Here is a 24,939-nt window from a genome sequence, read left to right on the forward strand (position 1 = left end):
GGTAGACAGAAGGCCCTTCTGTTGAACAGAATCAATCCTCCTTAGGGTGACTGTGCTTTCAAACGGCACCCCTGAACATCCACCTAAACACTTATATACACTTTAATGTCTTGTAATAAAAATATTTTATCACAATTTTTTTTCAGTTAACAATTTTTTTTCCAGACATTTTGGAATTCACATCTTGGACTTCTCTCTAATGCACGTAGGTCCACTTCATTCATTTTGCACACAGGATTCCACCTTAGAATGGACTCAAATGTTGTGATTAGTTTCACTATGGGTGAAGATTTCAACTGTTTATCATTTTCTTCGGCTACAAACAATGCCGTCATCAACAGAGATTTTGTAGATGAAAGAAACAAGAACGTTTGCTCTGCCATTTACTAAAACATATGATAAAGCTAGAACAGTCAAAGCAGTGGGGTCCATGGAGAAGACCACATAATAAAAAGGAAAGTTTAGAAACTGACCAAGTGTATACACAGATTTTCTATATCAGATACATGGATGAAGAATGGGTGATTCCACCAATGATTCCAGAACATCTGGGCTACTTGTCTAAGCTGGCTCTCCACCTTAAATGCATACATTCCAAAAGAATTTCATACATACATTTTTGAAACACAAAAAGAACCAGAAAAAACATAACTTTGGACAAATGCACTTTTCAAGTGGGGAAGGCCTTTGTCAAATCTGACACCAAAAGTGGAGCTGTGAAGGAGTTCACCCATAGATTCATTTGACCACGCAGACAAGTCTACATTGAATACAATCAAAAGCGTGATGAACAGAATTAAAAGGCAAACCACAAACTAGGAAAATAAATTTGCACCATTTGCGAAAGGCCGGCCAGAGCTAAATACTTTTTAAAGGTTACTTAGAATAAAGAGGACATCTGACACAATGAGATCTTAATGAGTTTAGCTCAGGGGGAAAAAAAAAATACAAATGTTCAAGAAATAGGAAAATATGTGCAAACATGTTAGTTTCCAAATAATGCAAATTGAAAAAATTTAATGCCATTTTTTGCATATCAGAAGGGCAAAGATTTAAAAGAACCATGATCCTCAGTGTAGGCCAACCACAGACCAAAAGCCTCTCCTAGGTGGCTGGTGGGGGTGGGAGTTGTAAGGTCTTTCTGGAGGGAGGGCAGTAGGGAGATCTGGACTATAAGCGCAAGTGTCCATGTCCTTGGGTCGTTTTCCATTTTCCCTTGTTGAGCAATTCTTTCTGACTTTTCTATGTGGTTTTTGAACTCTGCTTCCCTCTCAAACTTTCCCTGGCCCCACTAGCCTAAGTATAAGAAGGAGATCACTTCAGTCAGCAACCTGCACTGCCCACTGCTCAGATGCAGGGACTGGGGGGGGTCCCCTGAGGCTCCCCCAGTCACCTTGAAGAGACCAGCAGTGTTTCCCATGAGTCCAGGACAGTGCTTCCCATGCCAAGTCCATGGGAAGTGACAATTCTTGGAGTGACAGTTGAGGTTGGTGCTTTGCTACCACACCTGGGGCTGACAGATGCTTGCTGAGTCCAGGGCTGCTCTTCCAAGTCTGAAACCCCCAAGCCTCCACACTGTGCCTCCAGCCTCCTGCCTCCAGGCTGGAATCTGCACATTCATGCCTGCCAGGGACAGACAGAAATCCTCCACGAAACCAGACATGTCAGCATCAGAAAAGGCTCTGACAGAGACAGGACGAACTTCAGAATGGGCTTAGCCCGGACCTCAAACTAATGATAAATCCGTGGAAAGAGAAAGAAGGCAATAGCAAAATCAGGGAAACTCGGTAAAAAGGAAAAGGAGACAAATGAAATGAGTGTGTGTATATTGCCGCTGCTGCTGCTGCGTTGCTTCAGTCGTGTCCGACTCCGCAACCCCATAGACGGCAGCCCACCAGGCTCCCCTGTCCCTAGGATTCTCCAGGCAAGAACACTGGAGTGGGTTGCCATTCCCTTCTCCAATGCATGCATGCATGCTAAGTCGCTTCAGTCGTGTCTGACTCTGTGCGACCCCATGGACAGCAGTCCACCAAGCTCCTCTGTCCACCGGATTCTCTAGGCAAGAGTACTGGAGTGGGTTGCCATTTCCTTCTCTGGTGTGTATATATATAAAGCTCCAATAATTCAGAACCTAAAATAAGTTAATTTCAAAGAACAGTGTGTGTGTGTGTGTGTGTGTGTGTGTGTGTGTGTGTGTGTGTGGCAGAGAAGAAGGGAGAAAGAGAGAGAAACTTGACCTTGCTGAAGGTCAAGGAAGGAGGTAGATGGTTAACTTATTTTTCCGGTCTCTATCTGTTACAACATGGAAGCTTCTCCACAGCTTTGTGGAAAGGACCAGGGAAGGGAGCAGGGGTGGCAGGAGGACCAGGCAGGGCAGGAGGAAAGGCAGGCCCTTTCCTCTGTTCCTCCCCCTCAAGGTCTCCAGAGTCTCAGCACACCTGCCCGGGCCTGCTGATGTCCCAAGGGGGCAGTGACAAGTAGTCCTGCTGTTTCAGGGCTTTGAAGAGCTGAATGGCCGGCACCTGGGGAAGGGCCTGAGCTGGAGGCTTCTTAGGCTGGACCACCTGGGTGAGGTCCCTGATCTCAGGACAGGGTCCTGGGGAGGTGGGCTTACTCTGGGGGGAGAAAGGGCCTGGAAGGAAACAGTAGTCACCCACCTGCTGCAGGACGAGGAGACCCTCAGGGGTTGGGGAGCTGGGGGACGTGTCTGCCCGGAGCGGGCCTGGGCTCAGGACAGGGCTGCTGACTCTAGGAGGGGCGGGGCTGGCCAGAGGGGACTGCGGAAACTGGCCTGTGGCTGGAGGGAGCTCCAAGTAGCCCTCGAACTCTGGTTTCCGGGGGGCTGAGGCTACAGGGGGCCCATCAGCCAATCCAGGATGGAAAGTGGGGTTCTGGGCTGAGGGGAGGCTCGGAGGGGCAGCCTGGGAGGGAGATGGGGCCCCAGTGGGTGGGGTGAATATCAGATCTGGAGTGGTGATGTAACCAGAGGCTTCGGTGCCAACCTCAGGCCATCCAGTGGGCAGAACTGTGGCGGACCTGTCCTTCTGGTCTTGACCACCCTCCATCAGCCCAGGCTCTGGAGGGGCAGGGCCCACCCCTGACTCCAGGGAAGGGCTCCTCTGGGCCTCTGGGATGGACTTTGTGTCCCCATCCCTGGCCTTGCCCTGCCCCTTCACCTGGGCCAGCGGGACCAGCTGCACCTGCCCCCCTGCGGGCAGACACAGGTACTCCAGGGACCCTGGGGACTGTGGCTTCCTGCTCACGCCTGTCTGTGGGGGCACCTGCTGGCCCACAAGGTCAGGCAGGGAGCGGCTGTGGGGTGGCCCCAGATAGGGACCATTGAAGTCAAAGCCAGAAGCCTGGCTCTCAGGCCTGCTTGAGGGGGCGGCCAGCCCTGTCGGGGGGCTGGGGGCCTGCTCCGTGGGGAGGTCCGAGGCGGTCAGAGTCATGTCAGGCTCTGATGATGAGTCACAGGCATCCTTAGGTTCCTCTGTGGTGAGAGGTGACACCTCGCTGTGCCTGCAGTCTACAGGGAACACCCTGTGGGGAGAACAGGGGCAGGGATGCGGGGACCTCCTTGGGCACAGGGGCAGAGCGGGTTGTGGGACGAGAGGCCTGGCCACACCCACAGCTCTCAGAAAACTCAGGGCAGGGCTAGGTTGGGAAGCAGGCCCAGAGCAGGAAACCAGATGCTCCTTAGCCTCCCCATGGGTCTGGCCCTCCAGCCTCCGTGCTGTCATTCCAGGTCAAGAACCCCTCCCACCCTCCACTCCTTCCCATCACCCAGCTTCAGGCCCCAAGTCAGCGTCCAGCCTGGGCTCAGTCATCTCCCCCACGAGGGTTAGTGGCAAGCTGGCGGCTCAGATGCTGAGGCCATGAAGGTTCACAGACCCTCTGCCACCCAGTGGGGCCAAGGCAGTGTGGGGTCTCCCTGGGCAGCAGGGTGAAGGGAGGTCATCTGCTCCAGTCTCCTGCCTCCAGTCAAGTCTGTGGTCTGACCCTTGCTAACCCGGGATGCCTCTTGCTTTAGCGCCACCAGCCTCCATGGATCTCTTCAAACTGAGGCCCAGACCCAGGCCACCTCCTCCAAACCTCGGGTGTGCAGGAGGGTGCCACCCTCCCACTGCCCAGGGATCCCCTGCCCAACACTCACCCCTCCAGCTGAGGGCAGCTGCTGCCCCACGGCCCCTTGTGTGGGCGGCTCCCACTATCCAGGGTGGCCATGCTATCTGGCAGTCGGAGTCCGGCGCTCCCGTTCTGGGAAGAGAAAGGGCATTTGTATCTTTGGGAGTCAGGGCGCTCCAGAAGGTGCAGATGGAAGGAAGGCCTTGAGGATGGTGGAGATTCAGGAACCCCCAGACGAGGCAGATTCTCATCACCAGCAGGACGGCCTCCTGACACCAGGGAGACGAGGCCAGAGAGGGGCTGGGACCTCGCTGGGGTCCCAGGTCGCCTGACGACACTATATGGATTGTCCCTGCTCTGTGCTCACCCCAGCCCCCTCTGCACCAGCCGTGAGACCCTCCCAAGGCAGCTCTGGCCCCGTGTATTTGACCAAAGGGCTCCTGTTCCCCAGGGTCCTCTCAGCCTTCCGCCATTTGCCCCAGACTCACTGCCCTCCCCGCTCAATTCTCTTCTCAAAGGCGCCTCATCTCCACCCTCCACATGCCTTCTGCCTGCCGTGGCCTCTCCCACCTCCCACCACCCTGCACCCCTTAGCGCTCAGCTCTGCCATCCTGTCCTCGGAAAGCCACTCTGCCTCCCACCATCCACCTGCCCTCGATGTGACTATGCCTCTCCTGGAGCCTCCCAGGGACGAGCCCCCCAACGTCAACCCTCCCTCCTGTCCCGGGTGAGTCCTCGCCAGCAGGGCACGCTGAGCATCGGGGGAGACCAGGGGGTCTCCGTGCTGGGCTTGCGGTGCTGGCTTGGCTCTTAGAGCTTCCCAGCCCCTCTTCTAACCACCTGCACCCCCAGCCCCACTCAAAGCCCCCAGGAAGGGGAGCAGGACAGGGGCGCGGGGACATGGGCGCAAGAGCACGCGAGCCCCAGCACCTCCGCCGCCCTCACAGCTAGCTCCTACCTGGAACAGGTGGCTCTTTTTGGGGTTGGGGATTTTCTCCTCCCATTTCCGGTTCAGCCTGGAAAGACAGCAAAGAGGTGACCGCTGCCCAAGACCTCAGGGCAGCTGCCTGTTCTCATGTACGGAGGTGAAACTGCAGCCCAGGGAGAGCTCAGATTAGTCCAAGACCCCATTTGGAGCGGGTGACAGGGCTGTGACAGACAGTGACCCTGGCATCCTCTGGGGCCCTGGATAACACTCTCCCCCCTCTTGGAGTCCCCTTACCTGTACCCGTAGACGCCACAGAAGTGCAGGACTGGAAGCAGGATTAAGGTGCTGATGACAAGGATGAGGGCTAGGACCCACATGGGGAGCACTTCAGGAAGCCAGGAAGGAAAAAAGATTATTAGCATCCAGGGAGGAAAAGGGCTAGAGACTCAGAAGATGGGATGCAGCTGCTTCCTTGGGGTGCAGAGGGGGAGAGGAGGCCAGAAACTGACTAATAAGAAGGGGGCCTTTGTCTGAGCCACCCACAATGTTGGCTAGGTGGGAGGAGGCAGAGGATTAGATACTGGCCAGTAGCAGGAGTTGCTGTAGGAGGGCAGCAACTGTAGCCAAAAGCAATCACAGGGGACTTCCTGAAGGAGGCAGCGTATAAGGTGGTCATTAAGAACAGGGACAACAGGAGAGGCAGAGATGGAGAAAGGGGTGATGGTGGAGGAACCAGAAGGTACAAAGGCTCATTAAAGACTCTCTCAACTGTCCAATTGGCCTTAAGCCCCTTACTGGCTGGGCCCCTCCAGAACTCCCCTGATCTCTTTCCCTTAGGTCCTGTGGCCCACTTCTCCTTTCTGCTTGGTTGGGGTCCTCTCTCTGGGGCTCTTTCCCTGACAGTCGTCTGGGACTGGGGACCTTGTTGCAAATACTTTGTTCTCTTTCTGCAGCCACCTCCTGGACCTTGTCCTATAATTGTCTGCTGGTGGCCACCATGGCGATGGTGGTAGATAAATGAAATTAGCAAAAGTAAAAGATTGAAAAATCAGACCGAAGCTTTCCAATCTCAGGACCCAGTCTGTAGTTCCTCAGGCTGAGTGGTCCCTGGGTAGTAGGTTCCACAAAAGCTAATGAAAGCATGCTTTTGTGTGTGTGTGTGTGTGTGTGTGCGCGCGCGCACGCGCCCGTCATGTCTGACTCTGTGTGAACCCATTGACTGTAGCCTGCCAGGCTTCTTTGTCCGTGGAATTTCCTAGGCAAGAATACTGGAGCAAGTTGTTATTTCCTATTCCAGGAGATCTTCCTGACCTAGGGATCAAACCTGTATCTCTTGTGTCTCCCGCATTGGCAGGCAAGGTGGGTTCTTTACCGTTGCGCCACCTGGGAAGCCACTAGAAGCCTGGGCCATATTAATAGAAGGCTAAGGTTCAGTCGGTGGGAGACCTGTTGGGGAGCCATGCTCCCTCCTCTGTCCTCTGGAGACCTTGCCCGCAGTCTGTGTTGCACACCAGGAGGTGTCATTTTCTAATCCCTGATGACGCCTGGGAAGGAAGGATGCTACCCTGGGGTGGGGTTACGTCTCTGTGTTCACATCCTCCCTGTCCTCTGCCCAGCGGAGCTGTGCCAGGAGGGGTGAGGGGAGCGTGGCAGACCTACCCCAATCGGTGTCCCAGGACCTTGCCTCACTCCACTCGCTCCAGATCCCCTCGTAGTTCCCCGGCTCCGGTTTGACTCTCACTCTGGCCTGGTACCTGCTGGCGGGCTCCAGGGTCGGTAGGGACATAGTGTGGGCATTCTGGAAGTCTTCTGCCTTGGTGTCCTGCAGGGGCAGGTGTGTGAGCAGGAGTGCTGAGGTCTGCGGTGCGTGGGCACAGCTACGAAGCCCTCCCGCCTCAGCACCCCAGCCTTCCTTCTACCCATCCGTTCCCAGCTTGCAGTCACATCCCCAGATCTGAGCAGCATCACCCCCACCACGGAGGACCACACTCCAGAGGGGCAGGACCAGGGAGCACCTCTTTTACTGAACTCCTGGCACACATGACAACAGCGGGGTGCAGAAACCCTGAGGAGTCACCATGGCCCCCCTCACCCTCCCAGCTCTCCTTGGGGCAGCCTGGACCCCAGATGTGGTCTCCCCTGGAGTGTGGTGCAGGGTGACCAAACCCTGGACCATCAAACAGATGTTCAGGAGCCCAAGGACCACTACCAGCTCCACCACTAACCCACTCCCTCCTGGCTTCAGTTTCCCCATTTCCAGCCGAAAGTTCTGGGGCTGGCTCTGAGGTTTCTGATCTGCCCTCTGTGGAGCCCCACGTTCTGTCCACAAGGCCCAAGGGCTGCCTGGGGGCCAGGGCCAGATACTGAGCCCCGGGGTGGGGCCCTGCCTGCCTCCCCAGGAGCTGCTCTGCTCTTAGCAGCTGCACATTTGCATTCTGGATGAGATTCTTACGAAAAAGTGTCACCTTATTGTGACTTTTGAAAACCTGTCCTCCAGCTGCCTCTCAGCCCTCCCCCTCCTGATGTCTATGCCCCCTGTGCAACTCAGGGTCACGTGTACACTTTGGCCAAGTTCACATCATCTCTGTGAGTCTCGGTTCCTTCACCAAAGGATGAGACGATGAGCCTGCTCAGAAGGAGTGAGCACCAAGTCCCAGTGGCTCTCTGTGACTGGTCACATGCTGGGAGCCAGGCATCTCGCAGGTGGCATTTCCCCAAGTATTGTCTCACTGCTCCCTCCTCCCCTCCAGGCCCCTCCGTGGCCACAGGCCCTCACCTCCCATGAGGCTCCTTCTTTCTTGTACTGGACCTGGAACATGCAAGTTATGTGTGAGTAGCTCATTTTTTCTTCTTTCCAGTGCAGGATGTAGCCATCTCTGCCCTTGGTCACGTTGAGGGTCGGGGGAGCCATCTGGACTGGAGGGAAGAAAACTTTTAAGGAATATTGTTTCTAATATTCCTCCAGTGGGACATTTTTTGTGTTCCACGCTGATCACAGGTGCTCTCTCCATTGACCCAGGACCCCAGGTCCCACCCATCTTAGGGTCTTTGCACCCCCACTTCACCATGTCATCTATTTTGACCTGAAATGCCCTTCTCTTGGGAGATGTTAATATACATTGTTTTGTAGTGAGGTGACCAGAAGTATGGGTTACCCCTAGTATTTAATAGAAATAAATGTAGTATTAATTTATTCTAATCTAGAGTATTGACACTGTTCTAAGTATTATTATACATGCAAAATTTATATGAATAATTTCACTCGATTGTAACAACAACTGGATGTAGTAAGTACTCTTAATCTATCCACTTTTCAGACAATTGAGCCCCACAGTGATTCAGTAAGTTTGCAAGGACAGGCAGCTAACGAATGGTAGAAACAAAGATTGCAGTCTGGAAGATCCCAAACAGTAAGTAGCAGATTTAAACCCAGGTAACTAAGACAAATCAGCTGCTGTCCCTGACACACACTAGAGATTGGGAAGAAGAACTTGATCATCGAGAAGCAATGCAGGAGTTTCCTCTGCATGAGGTCCTCTCTATGCAACAGGAACCGGGGAACTTAACCTGCAAGGAACCACAGTCCATTTGCATACCCCACTAGTACCCAACTGAAGAAGTAAATCACAGATGAATCATTATGAACACTGAAAATATCAGTCTGGGAAGGACTTTGGAAACCTCAAAAAGAAAAACCCAATCTGAGAAAGAAAGGGAAAAATTGGTGGGAAGACCAGGAGGTCGTGGGCAGAAGCTGGAACTTTCGAGCAACTGAGAAGTTGGAGGGGAAAATAAAGTGAAAGTGTTGGTCGCTCAGTCGTATCTGACTCTTTGTGACCTCATGGACTATAGCCAGGCTTCCCTGTCCATGGAAGTCTCCTGGCAAGAATACTGGAGTGGGTAGCCATTCCCTTCTCCAGGGGATCTTCCCAACACAAGGACTGAACTGGGGTTTCCTGCCTTGCAGGCAGATTCTTTACCATCTGAGCCACCAGGGAAGATAGAGCTAAAAGAATGAGATCAAAGGTTTTTTAATACTGATATTCTGGAGGAATATTAATTGCATCTTCCTTCATGTTATTTGTCATTGTTGCATTATTGCTTCTTGAGAACTTCCAGGATAGACTAGAATCATTTTTGTTCCAATTGGCTCCCTGGGCTGTTTCATTGAAATTGACAGACATGAAGTCTGGACCATGAGGAATGAAACAGTGCTGTTGGAAGATGCTCCACACAGAAGGCTAGGGGCAAACTCACTGTTCTCTGAGCTCTTTATCAGTCTCTCTTCCATCTTTGGTCGAACAGAGACGATGTACTGGCTGTAGTTCCTGGCGTCGGGCACCGGAATCTGGCATCGGTGCTGGATGTAGGGGCTGCCAGTCTCCTTCTTCACGGGAGAGCATTCTTCTTCCCTGAGGATCACGGCAGAGGTCAGGGCAGGGGGAGGCAGGGCCATGTGAGGGGTGAGACCTCAGGAGGAGCTATGGCTTCTGCTGGGCTCCAGGGGCAGGAGGAGGCCTGGAGAGGGTGAGGCTTAGAGGAGGGGAGGGGACAGAGGCAGGGGACACTCACTGTGCATTGGGGCCAGTCTTGTAGAAGAGGGTGAAGGAGACGGAGTGGGTTACCTCGGACCTCACTTCCCAGGTGCAGGTGAGCAGGGCGGCTCCGTCAAAGAAGCACTGGAGGTTCTGAGGCTGGGCCTCATCCCCTGGGAGGGAGAACAAACCCTCCTTCAGTCCTCATTCGTTCATTCCCTAGCCTTCAATGGGCTCACCATGAGACTCATCACAGAGAGACTGTGGCCAAAAACATCAGGGGTTAAACTCAGCCTGGCCTGCCAGCCGTGTGACCTCAGGTCAGAGGGTGAACTCTGTGAACCTTCACACCCCCTGTGCAAAATGGGGAGGACAGCTCAGCCTCGGGGTTTGGGGATTTATTAAATAACACCGTCATGCTGGTGTGTCCACATGTCATGAAGCCCTCACAAAAACGCAGCTGCCCATATGCCATTGTGATTAAATTGTCATTGTTCCTCCACAGAACGTGGACAGCAACCTGGGGCCTGGGGGTGAGTCAGATGCAGCCGCTGCCTCTGCAGAGTCACCGTAGGCATGGGGTGGGCTCAAGGAAGCCACTCTGAATACAGAGCACCCGAGGATCCTATCGTGTGGACACTTGACTCGTCCTGGAGCTGTAATGAGTCCCCCTCTCCACAAGGGAGCCTTGTCCCAACACTGTTACCTGGCTGGGACTTCCAGGAAACCTCCTGGCTCCACTGGCTGGGTCGTCCTGAGAGCCCCGAGCCTGGGGCCAGCCTGGTGCGCACTCGGGCCATGTAGGTGCTGCTGGGCAGGAGGTGCTTTAGCTCCAGGATGGCCGGGGGGAACTTGGAGTAGGTGGTGCGGGCATCCTGGAGGGGAGAGGGGCTGTTGGAGCAGGGCCGGCTGGGCCGGGTACCTGTGGGTTTGGGGTACAGTTGGTGGGGTCCCTACCTCCCAGGAGTCCTGAAGCCGCTTGTAGACCACCTCAAACTCCAGGCTGGACAGCCAGTGGCTCTGGAAACCCTCATGGGCTATACTCCAGGACAGCAGGAAACTCTCCCGGGTAGCAGTGATGTTGAGGTCCTTGGGTGTGGGGGGCTGCACTGGAGGGAGAGGAAGGAAAGTGTCCCTAAGGGGCTGGGCGACTGTGCGGGATGTGAAGGCCCTCTGTGGCCCATGTGTGGATAGGCCTGGGTCCCAGGCCAGGCACTGCTCCCACTGGCTGAGTGATCCTGGACAGACCCCTCTTCTCCATGGACCTCAGACTGCCTTTTGCTAAATCGTGGGGATTCAGTGTGAACATGAATGAAGCTGTGTAGATTCCTAGGCCTCAGAACATAAGCTCCATAAAAGGTGCTCAAATGAAACTCCAAAGGGAGCTAGCTTCCTTCTGTCCCAACTGCCCATGAGGTGGCCTTTGTGGCCTCCTTCCCAGCAGAGGGCACTGTGACTCCTGTAACTCCCCCCTCAGTCCACACTTTATTCATTCCTCTGCCCAGGGTCATCCCGCACCTCTCAGTACACAGCAGACGTGCATCCTTCTCTGGAAACTTCTTGCGTCCTCTCCCCAAGGCAGAGTCCCTTGCTCCCTTTCCTGGCCCACCACACCCTTTGTATGGTCCTTACAACCCTGGAGGATTAGATGTTTCCACATCTGCCTCCCCAAGTAGGCCAGGGGCTTGTGGACACTCCAGGGTTCCTGGTCCTCACAGGAGACCACCCTTGGCCGGGGACCCCAGGTCTTACCATGCTGGCTCAGATTAACGGTGAGCTCAGTGACCAGAAGCTGGTCCGGTCGGAATGAGAAGTAGTCAAAGTCAGCAAGGACAAAGCTTCGGTAAGGAATAACACATTTTCTGGGTACACAGTCAAAACAATCGCTGTCTAACCAGGCCTTGTCGTCACTAAGATTGCAGGACACTCGCTGTGGATGGTCCCTGCCAGGAGAGGACAAGTTTAGCCCAGAGAGAAGAATCACTCACTCACAAACATTTACGAGTGGTTCCTATGTGTAAGGATTTGTTTAGTACCAGGGAGCCTGGCAGGAAAGAAAACACATGCAAATCCCTGTCTGTAGTGCAGACATCCTAATAGAGGCAGACATACACAAAACAATGAAGGAATGATGTCACATGTCAAATGGAGAAAACTGTACATAGACAAGTCAGGAAGAAAGAGGTGTGAACAGGCCAGGACGGCTGGCCTGGGGATATAGTTTGAAATAAAGGAGGCAGGGAAGGCCTCTTGGAGAAGGTAACATCTGAGCAGAAACTTGAAGATCAGGGAGGGAGCCATGCCAAATCTGGGGAAAGAGGATTTCAAGGAAAGGGAACGGCAAGTGCAAAGGTCCTGGGGTAGGCTTAGGTCTGGAGTGTTGTATGACTAGGCAATTAACAGTGTGTGCAGAGTAGAGATGTGAGGGTAGGAGGTCCAGGAGCCTAGTAGAGGGAGGTTGCAGAAGGTCAGTGCTTAAAAGGAATGTAAGGAATTTTGAATTCACTGCAAGTGAGGAAAATTGAGTTATGAGCAAAGGAGTGATGTTTTGACACACACCTTGAAAGGATTCCTGTGGCTGCTGAGCTGTGGATAGATTGAGTTGGGTGGGGGTGGCAATACCGGAAGCAGAGGAACAAGTTAGGAGGCTTCTGGACTATCTCAGTGATAAGAAGTGGTTTGAATCAGGGTGTTAGCCATATTCACTTGCTATTTGAAGATGAAGTTGATCGCATTTGCTGATGGGTTGGATGCCGTGGTAGAGAAGGAAAGGAGGGAAAGGAGACTGAAAAGCAAAAAGTAAAAGACTGCCCCCATTTGTCTGGCTTGAGCCCCTGGAAGCTCCCCTTTAGTGAACTGAGATGGGAATCTAGCACAGGGGCTGTCTCTGGGAGGCAGAGCAGGAACTTGTTTAGGACACTTGAAGTTAAAGACTATACGGGACAATGTGGAGAGGCAAGTGCACCTATGGTTCTGGAACTTGGGCAAAGGTCCCAGCTGGAGAGAGTGTGTCTGGGTCAGAGATCCAGTCTGGGGCTGGATCTCTGCCGCTGGATGCAGATGCAAGAGAATGGAGATCCAAGAGCCCTGGGACATCATCCCCTTCAGAGCAGGGAACAGACCAGGAGACGGAAAAGGTGGGCCAGGGGGACATGGGGAAGGGCCCGGGTGCTGGCCAGGGTCCGGGAGGGAGGTGCCACAGTGGGACCTCGTGCTTAGGCCCAGCCAGGCCTTGTCAGGGGCTGCCTGTGGGTGCGTGGGGAGAAGGCCAGGACTAACCATTGATTTACACCAAGTGGGCATCGCTGACTCCAGCGGGAGCAATTTAAATGGCCTGCTGGGGGCAGCAGAGTCCTGGGAGAGTGGGCTCTGGAGGAAGTACCTGAGAGGCACTGGAAACAGGGCTCCAGACAGATCGCTCTTTAGAGGAGGTTCCCTCAGAGGGAAGCAGAGAATGGACAGCCGGGCTACGAGACCGGACCCGGGAGGCCCTGAGCTACAGTCTGGTCGGCACCTGTTAAGTGAATCCCAGGACAGTGACCCTCAACAGCATGGGGACAGTGGAGACTGGGATGGCAGTGATGTCCTTGAGCAGCAAGACCAGGTGGGACCCTGGCTCTGACCTCAGACAGGCCTGCCTGGGACAGGTAATCACTGCAGGGAGTATCCAGGGAAGTGGCAGGCCATGGTGGGGGGAGGTGCTGGGAAGCTTCTCTTCTGGGGGTGTCTGCTGTCCCAGTGTAGGAGGAGGCAGGCCACAGCTGGGGGTGGGGGTGGGGACAGTGGACAAGGAGGACGGAGGCTCTGGGGAGAGCAGTGGAGAGAGTGCAGAGGCAATGATGCTGCGGAGCAAAAGCCCTTCTTCCTAGGGGAGGTCGTCAGGGGTCTCCCCAGACCCTGTGATGCCCGCTGTTTAATTACTTCCATTATGGTGAATTAGACTATCACCAGATCCCAGAATGGTGGGAGCACCTTCCCAAAGGGGCTATGCCCTAGAGACTAGGTAAAGAGAGAGAAACCCCCACTCCGGAGGAAGCAGGGCCTGGGGGAGACATGGAGCTTAGCCTTGCAGGCTGGACACAGGACACTGGTCCTGCTAAGGCCTTGACCCCACTGTGTGGCCAGAGGGATGGACCTCACCTCTGCAGCCTCAGTTTCTCCATCTGTGAATTGGGCATTATGTCCCTGTCCTGCCCACCTCATAAGGAGGATGAACCAAAATTGACTTCTGCCGACTGATTTTGTTCAATTGTCACAAAATAAGAGATTATCACCATCATCAACAATATTAACATCAGATGCTCTTCCCCCAAACCGGACATCAGACCCAAGCCCCTTGGCCCAAGGGCTGCCTGATGGGGCAGGAGCTCCTGGGCAGGGGTCTCCCATCCCTACAATCTGTCCAGCCCCAAACCCCTGGCACTGCCCACACAGCAGTGCCCCTCGCTGCCCTCCAGCCCTGGGCCCTGCCTCACTCACTCCTTGAGCCTGCGGTAGAGGGTCACGTTGACCAGTCGCTGGGCATCCTGGGTATCTGCCCACCTGCAGATGATGCGGCTGGTGTAGTCATTATGACAGCGCAGGGTCCGCAGCGGGACAGTCTCTGCCAGGGAGGGAAGCAGAGAGAGAGTCACAGCTTCCCCCTCAGATGGCCCAGCACTGCAGAGAAGTCTCCCAGAGTTCTGTAAAGGCTCCTGGAGCCCAGGCACAGGTCCCCAGAGGCCTTGGCAGGGGCAGGGGGGGCTGTCTCTGCAGGTGTGCAGGTGAAAGGGAGCCAGCTGCAGACCCTCCTGTCTGGGGAAAAACACAATATTCTAGTTGATTCAGAGCATGTGTCCTGAGCCCCTGCCTTGCCCTCCTCCTGGAGGAACAGAGTCCCTCCCATTACAGGTGGGCACATGCGTCAGACACAGGCCCTGCCCCTGGGCCCCTGGGTGGGTGCAGCCTGGGAGCAGGGGCATAAACTCACCCCTAAGGGGCCTCCTCTGGGACCGCCTCGCCCTGCTCTTGGATCTGGCCCCACTGGGCCTGATGCTTGGAAAGTGGAGTGTGGTTCCCAGGGTTATCAGCGGAACTGAGTTTTCCGGGAGCACTTGGGGAGGGTGGTCACTGGTCTGAGGAGCCCCAGTTTGGGGGCTGTCTCAGCAGGGCCTCGAGGCAAGAGGAGAGACCCCCCACCCAGGCTGAGGGTTCCCCAGGAGCAAAGGTACAGAGGTCGGAACTGGTCAAGACCTCAAGGTTCTGAGTGCCTGAGGGGAGAGAAGGCCAGACAAAGGACTGGAATGGGCAGCCGGGAGCTTGGAGGTCTGGAATGCCACACTGGGAAATGTGGACAGAGAAGCCACACAAACAGAGAAGGTCTTTACAGGAGGCCAGAGAAGAATGAGCGGGAGTGTGGGGGGAGGGAAGGGAGGCCTCCAGGGAAAGTCAGGAGAGAGAAGAGATGGTGGGGGAAGGCTGGGGGTCTGGGTTTTGTGCCCCGGCAGTGAGAAGGGGGACATGGAGAGGGAGGGGGTGATCTGGCTCACCTTCAGCCCCTTTTATGCTGAGTCCCCAGCAGAGTGCCAGCAGAGCCAGGGGGAGCAGCCCCTGGGTCAGCATCATCTCGTGATTCAGCTCTGGAGAACAGGTGGCCCGCTCGGGTGGGTCCAGGTCTGGGCAAGGTGTGGGCTCCTCACTGTCCTGGAGTCTTGTGTTCCTCCCCTGCTGGAGGCTGGGCTAGACCCATGTCATCAGTTCTTGGGAATCCTCCTCTTTCTGGGATCCTGCCTCCTCCAGGCCTGTGGAAGGGAGCGTCAGCCTATGGGACTCAGCCCTCGTGGTAGGGCGGACCCAGGCGCGGCCTTGCTGCCTGGCTGCAGCCCACTGCTGCCTCAGCCTGGCCCCTGGGGCCGTCCCTGCTCCTCAGCTCAGTGCCTGGGATGTGACCATGAAGGAGATGCTCTTAGTGGCCTTGGCAGATGTGGGTTCCCACTGGGTCACACTGCCGTGGTGATGAGAAAATCCAAGAGGGAAGCCTGGTATTTGATTTCCCCCCCATCAGGTACTGACCTGGGTGGGGGTTACTGGGTGTTGGGGTGTGATCCCCCAGTGGGAGTGAGCACGTGCACATACCCTCAACACACACCACACACACACACACACACACACACCACACACACACACACACACACACACACCACACACACACACACACACACACACACACACACACGAGCCTGGTGCTCTCCCCACCCTGTTCCATTTACCTCATTCCTCCCACACTGCCCCCTGAAATGCTGGTTCCCTTTTTTTCTGCAGAAGGTTGGGGATTTCCTCATTTCATTTCATCCAGCCCCTGGGAAGTACCAGGAAAGTAGAACAGAGGACCATGACTCCTTTTCTGTCGGTAAGATTGTCGAAAACTTCACTCAAGCTGCACAGACACATATACCAGAAGCTCTGTTGCTGGGAAAAGCACAGCTCTAGGCTCAAACTGACTTTCAACACAGGCCCTGTCCCTCCTGTGCTGGTGGCCTGGGTTGACTTATCCGTGCCCTCTGAACCTTGCTCTCTAAATCTGTAAAATGGGCCCAACCCAACGTATCTCACATGAGATCATGAGGGAGAACCAAACTTGGTGATGTTTGTGGGGTGGTTAGTCCAAGAAATGCCTGGGAAGGAAGAGTGGGTTTGTCTGGGGCTGGGGGAGAGTATTTTAGTTCCTGCAGGGGAGCAGTGCCTTGGCAGGCAAAGGAGAGTCTGCCTGGGCTGGTGCAGCTTGCTCTGCCTACCTGGAACTCAGCTAAAAGCTCAGAGCTTCTCTTTGGGTCTTACCACAAATGCAAATTCCTCTCATGTAAAGAGGTCAATTTTTCTGAATGTCAGTTATAAGTTTAACACAACTCTAATCAAAACTTAGCAAGATTTTCTTTCTTTTTGGCAGGAATTCACAAGGGAGAAAATATGTGTGAGGACAGTTAATGAGACTTTAAAAACTAAGAAGTCTCATAGAAAAATGGGTTTTCCTTAATGGCTCGGCAGTTAAAGAATCTGCCTGCGATGCAGGAGACACAGGAGACACCGGTTTGATCCCTGGGTTGGGAAGATCCCCTGGAGGAGGAAATGAAAACCCACTCCAGTATTCTTGCCTGAAAAATTCCAGGGACAGAGGCACCTGGCAGGTCGCAAAGAGTCAGATACAACTGAGTGAGTAAGCCCTCATCGAAAACATACTATGGCTACCAAATGGGAAGCGGGGAGGGGTAAATTGGGAGTATGGGGTTAATAGATGCACATCACCATATATAAACTAGATAAACAACAAGGCCTAACTGTACAGCACAGGGAACTATATTCAATAATAAACTATTATAAAAAAAACTATAATAAACTATAATGGGAAAGAATCAAAAGTAAAACAAATACAGATATATATATATACGTGTGTGTGTGTGTGTGTGTGTGTATAACCAAATCACTTTGCTTTACACCTGAAACCTACTAAATATTGTAAATCAACTATAATTCAACAAAAATAATGAGTATCCGCCCAATAGCAAAATTTATTATAAAGACCTGATAAGTAAAGTAATGGATTTTCACACATGCACACACATGTGCACACACACACACAACAAATCAGTGGACATACTGATCAGATGAACTGTATTTCATCAGAGAATGTACTATGTGACAAAGAGGAACCATAAATCAGTATTAAGTGATGGAATAAAAAAAAGTGTTGAGACAATTGAATAACAACATAAAACATATCAGCCTAAATCCCTACCTTACACCATTCCCCATGGATTCATTTCAAATCAATGAAAAATTTAAATATAGGCAGTTAAATCCTATGAAACTTGCAAGCTGTACAAGTGAATATCTTTGAACTATTTAAGCTTCAAAGCACTAGAAGAAATCAGAGACAAAGGCTGACAAATAAAAGTGCATAAAAGTGAACACGTCAGTATTTTATAAAAATAACTGAACCACAAAGCAAAGGACAAAGTGCAAAATAAATGTTTGTGCCAGAAGTATGGCGAACAAGCGACTACCTTTATGCTATAAATAGTTCAAACAAATTAAAGGCGTCCAAGGACACAAGCATAAAAGACACCTACGTGCAGAGAATTCGTATTAGTGGCTAACAAGTACAAAACACTTACCATCAGCTGGCCACTGTTCAAAAGGGTTTACAGATATTAATACATCAATGTGTAGGTTAAAATCTCCGCTTTGTAGATGAGGAAACTGGTATAGGTCCATGATGATACAGCAGAAAGGAACAGGCTGAGACTATAGCACAGGAGACTGGCTTTAGAATTTGTGTTCTTAACCAGTCATAATAGTGAGTGGCATAGTGTTGTATTTCCCAATTATTGGTATCGTACATCTCTATTCTGACATATAGTGACCCAACAGACACTTCTACAGATGTGCACAGATGTCTGTGCAAAAACAAAACAAAACGTTAAAACATCTCAAGTAGCATGCTCAGGGAGATTTGAGAAATCATGGCCATTTAAGAACAGATTGCTATGCAAAGAACAAATAAACAGAGTTCTTGGCATTTGAAGGTATGAAATCCATTTAAAAAAACCAGACAAACACCATAGCTCAATAATGGGCCAAATCAGAATTAACACTATAAACTGCCATGTTACAAAGGTAGATATTGAAGACAGCAAATAGGCTAGGAAATGGAAAGTCTTAGAGAAAAACTGAGGCCTAGGAATGAAATCCAAGAGTTCCAACATCTAGAAGCAGAAGACAGAGAACTGAGGGCAGGTACTGCAGACAGTGTTGGTTACCTAGCTGTCCCCTTTCCCCTTAGTAATGAAAGCATAGGTCTTACCTAGGTTTATTGCCTCACAGAATAAAAGATTTTATTTCTTGCACTCTCCTATTGCTAGGTGTGGTCATGTGACTAAATGTTGTCCGAGAAGATGTGAGTAGAATCATTGGGTGTGCCTTTCAAAAAAAGTTGCTTAAAGGAAGTAGTTCAGGTAGGAGAAATCCATCTTTGCCCTCCTGCTTTTTTCCCTTTCTCCAGTTTGCAGTTTGGAAGTGAGGGCTGGAGTTCCAGCAGTCATTTTGAAGTATAAGGTTCTCTTGAGCGTAGAAGTCATATGCAACAGAAAAAGAGGAACCTCGATCCCTCTTCTCGCTGTGGACCAACCATACAGTCTGAGACTGCCTACCTCTGGACATCTTTTATGTGAGGGGAAAAATAAACTTATATAGTTTTATGCTACTGTTATTTGGGGGTTTTCCGTGTGTAAGCACACAGATATAATTGCAAATAGAAGAAAAATTCACAGGGCTTTAAATCAGGCAATAATCTGCTAAGTTAAAAACAAGATTCATTTTTAATAGCACCATACTCAGTCACATTCTAATAAACTTTTAGTCATCAAAGAGTAAAAGGGTAATCCTAGAAGCTTCCAGAAGGAAAAAAACAAGTTATTTTCAGTGAAAAAAAGATTGGGTTTGCAAGGTCCTCTCACAAGTAACACAGGACTCTAAATAGATAGTAATGTCTTGAAAATACTGAGAGGAAAATATGTTTGAACCTAGAAATATAAAAAGTCTAGCTTACTTTGAAGTTCAAGGGGGAAAAAAATCACAATATTTTGGAAATGTAAGGATAAAAAAAGCTTTCCAGATCTTTTTAAAGAAAATTACTCTAGCATGTATTTCAGAAAAAAATAAAAGTTCCAAGAAAGAGAGATAGCATATGATACTGGAATCAGTTTTGAAAAAAAAAAAACCAATAGGTACTGTTAAGTAAAGAAATATTGTTACTGACTTCCCTGGTGGCCCAGACAGTAAAGCATCCGCCTGCAACGAGGGGGGCCCAGGTTCAATCCCTGGGTCAGAAAGATCCTCTGGAAAAGGAAATGGCAACCCACTCCAGTACTCTTGCCTGGAAAATCCCATGGATGGAGGAGAGTGGTAGGTTACAGTCCATGGGGTCACAAAGAGTCAGACATGACTGAGCAACTCCATTTTTCAAAGTAAAAGCAAATAAATACACAGTAACAACATTGAAGCAAAACAGAGATTATTTTAACACCTGTTGGCTGTGAGGTTACAGGTAAAAAGCAGAGATGAACCGAAAACTTGCTAAGGATCTTGCCTTGTTTTGGAGGAGTGTATATATTCTGAGTAAGCCCAAATGCTGATGGAAAATATAAGTTAAGTATAAATACGTGTGTTTAAAATGTAAGGGTTAAAGATCACTATGAGTGAGAATTAACCATGGAAACCAGGGGATGACAGGAAGCGGGGAAGGAGGAGGAGGAAGAGGGAGGAAGAGGAGAGAAAAGCCAGATGCCTTCTCACTCAAAATAAAATAAACATGCTCACCAAAATTCTCAAACTCATACAGAAATTTAATGATAAAAATAGCAATTGGAAAAGGGGAAAAAAGGCACAAATTCACTCCAGACAAAAACAGTTTCATAGGATAACCTGATAAACACTTTAAAAAGAAGAATGCATCAACTCTATTTGTGATTAATAGAAATATATCAACAGACAGATTAAAAGGAGAAAAAGATAAGCTTATCTTGACAAATGCCCTTAAATATTTGATAGTACAAAAGCCATTCCTGATGAAACAAAGAAATAAACCTTGGCAAATGAGGAATTGAAAAGAACATTGGCATTTCTGGGTATGTACTAGAAAACTACAGTAACATTAAAGTCAACAGAAATGTCAGTACCCTCTGTGCTTTAAAGTAGAAGGCTGCCCACTGTTGTTGTGACCCCTACTTGGGGATCAGTCTTAGCCCAAGTAATCTCTAAATTCAAGACAATCCACATTAAGACTCCAGAAAGATTTTCAACTGGCTTAACAAACTGATTCTAGATTATAACAAATCCAACATGAGGAACTTGCTCTACTGGTTAGAAAAACAATGAGTATAATAGTAGACAGATGGAACAGAAAATATTAAAGAAAAGAATTACCTAGGAATTGGAAACAGTAATAGAATTTCAAATCACAGAGAACACATGGTTTGCACACTCAAAATTAATGATATTGAGACAACCAGTTAATCATTTTTTAAAAGTTAGATGATTACTTATTACCTAGACCTCCAAATTCTAAATGGATTAAAGATTTAAATGTCAAAGCTAAAATAATAAAAGCTCTAAAATATTTCTTTAATCTTAGGGATTGAATAAGACACTGAATCTGGAAAGCCTGAAATACAAAATAATGACAGATTTGACTTAAAAGCAATGAATATATCTTTATACAATGCAAGGTATCTTTAAACACACCAAAGAAAAAATAGAGTGGCAATCTGAAAGACATATTTTCAACATATGTCAATAAATTGTCCATACATGTAATAAATGGAACACTCCTAAAATGCTCCAAATGTGTTAGTACTCAATATGTAAAAGGCAACCAGCTCACTGAGAAATGTAAAGGACATTTCCATGCACATTACAAACAGAATCCAAATGGCCTTTCAACACATGGAAGACGCATGACTTCACCTATCACCAGGGAAAGGAAAAATACAAGTGAGAACCAGATAATTTTCATCTATTATACTGGACCCAATTAAAAGATGGACTGTTTCCTTAAAGAGAAACCAGTCTTTTTATGCACTACCATGGGATATGTTAGTTCAGCTACTTTGAGGAAGGTTTGACAATATCTACTATTATTTTACATGTGCAGTCTCTTGCCCAGCAATTCTACTTCTAGGAATCTGGGCTCTAGGAATTCTTTCACAGGTGTGGAAAACTGGAAACCACCCAAGTGTCTAGCAACATGTGATCGGTAAATTGTGGTGTACCTGTGTAATGGAGCAGGACCCCCTGGTCCTTGCCCACGCTCCACCCCGCGATGTCCCCTGCCTGCCTTTTGTCTGTGGAAAACTTTAGTCAAAGAATAAGTTTAATCAGAAAAGTGAGAAATACGGAAACAAAGGAAAATGGTCAAAAGAGACCAAATAATAATAATGCAATCATTAAGCATAGTCAAGGATCTTTAGCACTGTCTTAAGGGCTGTAGATAATATTCTGAGCCATATCCTGTGAGCTGTCTTATAGATACTAAAACACCAAGATGGAGAAGTTAATTTCATGACGACCAGACTGTACCCACAACATAAGCTGCCACGATTCCGAGAACTGGCCTCAAAGAAATGGGAACAAACGGACCCTGGAACTGAAGATTAACTGTACCTAAAACAATAATGATGACACTGGTCAGATCACCGATGACCAGTTTGAAGATGACTGTCAGAGCTCATTGTGCTGTTTCTGTATGTAGCCCCCCATCCCCACCTTCTGTTTATAATAGCTCTTGCCCCGCTGGCTGCCCGTGTGGGGAGTCGGCCTTTGGACAAACGTCCACAACGCCCTGCCACCACAATTGCCAGCATCTGAAATAAAGCAAACTTTCCTTTCCACCAACCTGGCCTGCTTATTGGCTTTTGAACAGCAAGCAGCCAGACCCCACCACGCTCTTTCAGTAACACCTAAACTGATAAATGTCATGTATCTCTTAGGGCTAATTAACGAGTCAAATCTCTACATCTTATTATGGAATGTTGTCCAGAACATAATAATAAGTGGAAAATTAAGCCGTAGGACAACATGTATGTTATAATCACTTTTATGTACTCCCAATTTTTAAATTTTTAGCAAAACATTGATCCATGGATTCACTTGTTTAATATTAAATATATTCATTAAAGAACTCAAGAAGTATCCTGTGATGTTAGTAGATATAGAACAACATAAGTAAAACTAATGAATGAAAAAAAGGATGACCCAAAATTAGCAGGACAGATTTTGCTTGTTATAAAACCATTAGAAAGCAAGGAAGATGGTAAGCAGAGAAAATTAGAATCTGTTTATACAAAAACGTAACAGCGAGGTGTCTAAAGACTAAACATTGCACATTTGCAACTTGTCACTACAGGCTGCCTGGCGAGTCCCCACAGGCTCTTATCTCAGTGGGGATCCAGAGAAACACCTGTCTTCCCATCCACAGGGCAAGCGCACACCTGGACGGAAACACCCCCAGACACCCACCACCTAGCCAACTCACTTCAGTAACAGGCATCCACAGCTGGGCCCAAACGTAACGTATCGACAGTGGTCAGGGCAGAGTGTGACCATTAAGAAAACATTCTTGGAGGGGGGAAGACATGTGTCTAAGTAAGGAAGGAACCTGCTCCCTTCTTATCTTCCAACATGAGCTTCTCAACCCCCACCAGTCTAGGTCTGAGCATAGCAAGTTTCCTGGCTTCATCATCTGCCTCCAGTATCTCTGCATCCCCGTGGACATCCACACGTGTGTGCAGGCACACGAATGTGTGTGTGTGTGTGTGCACACACAGACTTTTTCCAAACCAGGATGTCAGGGACTATCGTCACTCCCCTGTTCCAGACAGGAGACAGAAGCCCAGGACAGGATATTATCACTGCCACCAACACTTTAGTGACACCTTAGTGATACCTTTGTGACAAAGTAAAGACAACTGTACACAGCTGTGTGACTCCCAGGCCTGAACTCTCTACCGCCCCAGGCATCTTCCCCGCTGACAGGACAGTCAGATCCAGCAGTGAGGACCGAACCCCCAAAGCCCTTCCCCCAACACCCAGGCAGGTCGGTCCCTGCTGTCTGCATCCTCGTCCACTGGCTGCTTGGGAGTCTGGGTTCAGATTTTCCCAAGAGGCCAAGCCCTAACTTCCCAAGTCCCTGGGGCACACTTGCCCACTCGACACCCCCAGGCTCTCCCAGTCCTTCCCATCCCAGACTCCCACACGCCCCTGCCCCCGATCCCGCCCTTCAGCCTGCCCCAAAGCCCACACGTACCCTCTTTGTGCCGGGACAGACGGACCTTCTGTGGTGTCTCCCGGAGGCAGTCAGCGAGCCTCTCAGGCTTCCTATTTATGCTGACGTTGTTAGGAAACAGAGAAGCAGAAAGAGGAAGCGGCAGGCCCTGGCCTCTTTCCGTACAAGTGCCTCTTCACAAGATTGGCTTCTCAGAATTGTGGACACCAAGATATGAAGTTTTATTCTGAGCCTTTCTGGCTTTGCCAATGCTGTTCCTTCTAGAAGTACTTCAATCTTTTCTGTGTGGTCTCCCTATAAACTTCAACGTGTGCTCTCTCTGCTCAGTGCAAAGTTCCTTCAAGCAGCCTTCCCAGATACCCCCAGGGGGGATGCCGGGGGAGGGCCTCTAGAGCCGGCGAGAGCTCAGAGCCACAGGGACCTGGCCTCCCATTGCCACCTGCTCAGGGTGAGATCTTCTGCAAATTACCTGCATGTAACTTCACCAGGGCTCAGGACCCGCCTCTTGACTTACAAGCATCTGTAAACATCAAAGGGCCTTTGAAATGTCACAGGGCAAGACTTTAGCTCAAAGCCTGGTACAAGAGACCCCCAAGGTGTTAGCTGGTACAATTTTGCTTCCCCTGGGGCCCTTTTGCCTTGCACCACCTTCCCCCACTGTCCCACAAGTCTTGGGGCTCACAGCTGTCTTTCCCCAGCACTGTCCTGTGAGCTTGCTTTCTCTCCTCAGGACCCAGCACACTCCCTGGCACAGATGCGGCCCTTAACAACTGTGTGTGGAACAGCTGAATGAACGAGTGAATGGTGAGTGGCCCCTGAGCACAGCAGGGCCAAGATGAAGGCCAAGTGAATGTGGCATCCCCTTGGGCTCAAAATTTCAGGTGGCGTCCAAATCCTCAATAATCAATATGATAGTTTCATTTATATTTTAAATATATATGATATATATATATTTAAGTATTTATTTTGTTTTTGGCTGTGCTGAGTCTTCACTGCTGTGCAAGGGCTTTCTCTAGTAGGGGCGAGTGGGGCTGCTCTTGCTTGCAGTGTGCAGGCTTCTCTTGTTTCGGAGCACAGGCTCTAGGGAGCACGGGCTTCATTAGTTGTGGCACACAGGCTTAGTGGCTCTGTGGCATGTGGAATCTTCCCCCACCAGGGATTGAACCTGTGTCCCCTGCATTGGCAGGTGGATTCTTAACCACTGGACCACCAGGGAAGTCCTCAAGATGGTATTTTAATACAATACTGTAAAAAAGTTTTAAAAATACATGATAAACAAATACACATTTTTAAATAAAGACACATTGGTGATGGCCCACCCTGAGCCGTACTGGAGTCAGGCAAGAAACACTACCTCTTCTCCTGAGCAGAGACAGAGTGACAGGAAAGAGGAGAAATGAGGGGAAATGGTACGGGGCAGGGGCCGGGGCAGAAGGGTGAGGAAGGCTGGAACCTGTGGCCACTGGATTCCTGGCCTGATGGTTCTTGGCTTTTCTCCTACCAGGACAGGCCTGGCCCAAAAGTGCCTGGAATGT

The 24,939-nt window shown here is 50.2% G+C and overlaps 1 protein-coding gene and 1 long non-coding RNA gene across 3 annotated transcripts; one reads left to right on the plus strand and one right to left on the minus strand.

Moving 5' to 3' along the window:
* Positions 1 to 262: 262 nt before the first annotated feature.
* CSF2RB (colony stimulating factor 2 receptor subunit beta) lies at positions 263 to 23,576 on the minus strand. 2 transcript variants are annotated; one of them, XM_043881752.1, is made up of 14 exons: positions 23,426 to 23,576; positions 15,117 to 15,368; positions 14,068 to 14,191; positions 11,341 to 11,531; positions 10,546 to 10,697; positions 10,295 to 10,463; positions 9,626 to 9,761; positions 9,311 to 9,465; positions 7,830 to 7,969; positions 6,713 to 6,875; positions 5,348 to 5,438; positions 5,084 to 5,141; positions 4,154 to 4,257; positions 263 to 3,540 (listed from the first exon to the last, which is right to left on the minus strand). In XM_043881752.1, exons 2-14 carry the CDS (start codon positions 15,190 to 15,192, stop codon positions 2,430 to 2,432), a joined length of 2,670 nt encoding a protein of 889 aa, XP_043737687.1. In that variant the 5' UTR covers positions 15,193 to 15,368; positions 23,426 to 23,576; the 3' UTR covers positions 263 to 2,429. The 2 variants fall into 2 exon arrangements, with proteins under 2 accessions (XP_043737687.1, XP_043737688.1); XM_043881753.1 differs by lacking the exon at positions 23,426 to 23,576 and adding an exon at positions 17,739 to 17,875.
* Positions 13,102 to 16,633, plus strand: LOC122680415. The gene is made up of 3 exons (XR_006336695.1): positions 13,102 to 13,235; positions 15,889 to 15,976; positions 16,514 to 16,633. It is a non-coding gene; the product is annotated as an uncharacterized LOC122680415 (long non-coding RNA).
* Positions 23,577 to 24,939: the final 1,363 nt, after the last annotated feature.

Source organism: Cervus elaphus, chromosome 22, assembly GCF_910594005.1.
Source record: "Cervus elaphus chromosome 22, mCerEla1.1, whole genome shotgun sequence".
Taxonomy (NCBI): Eukaryota; Metazoa; Chordata; class Mammalia; order Artiodactyla; family Cervidae; genus Cervus; species Cervus elaphus.

Excerpts from the sequence above, each read along its gene's own strand:
- CSF2RB (XM_043881752.1), bottom strand. The coding sequence starts at position 15,192 with ATGATGCTGACCCAGGGGCTGCTCCCCCTGGCTCTGCTGGCACTCTGC. Across the intron at positions 6,876-7,829 it reads AAGAAGGAGCCTCATGGGAG|GACACCAAGGCAGAAGACTT; the intron begins GTGAGGGCCTGT and ends CTGCCCCTGCAG. Across the intron at positions 5,142-5,347 it reads TGTGGCGTCTACGGGTACAG|GCTGAACCGGAAATGGGAGG; the intron begins GTAAGGGGACTC and ends CTGTCTTTCCAG.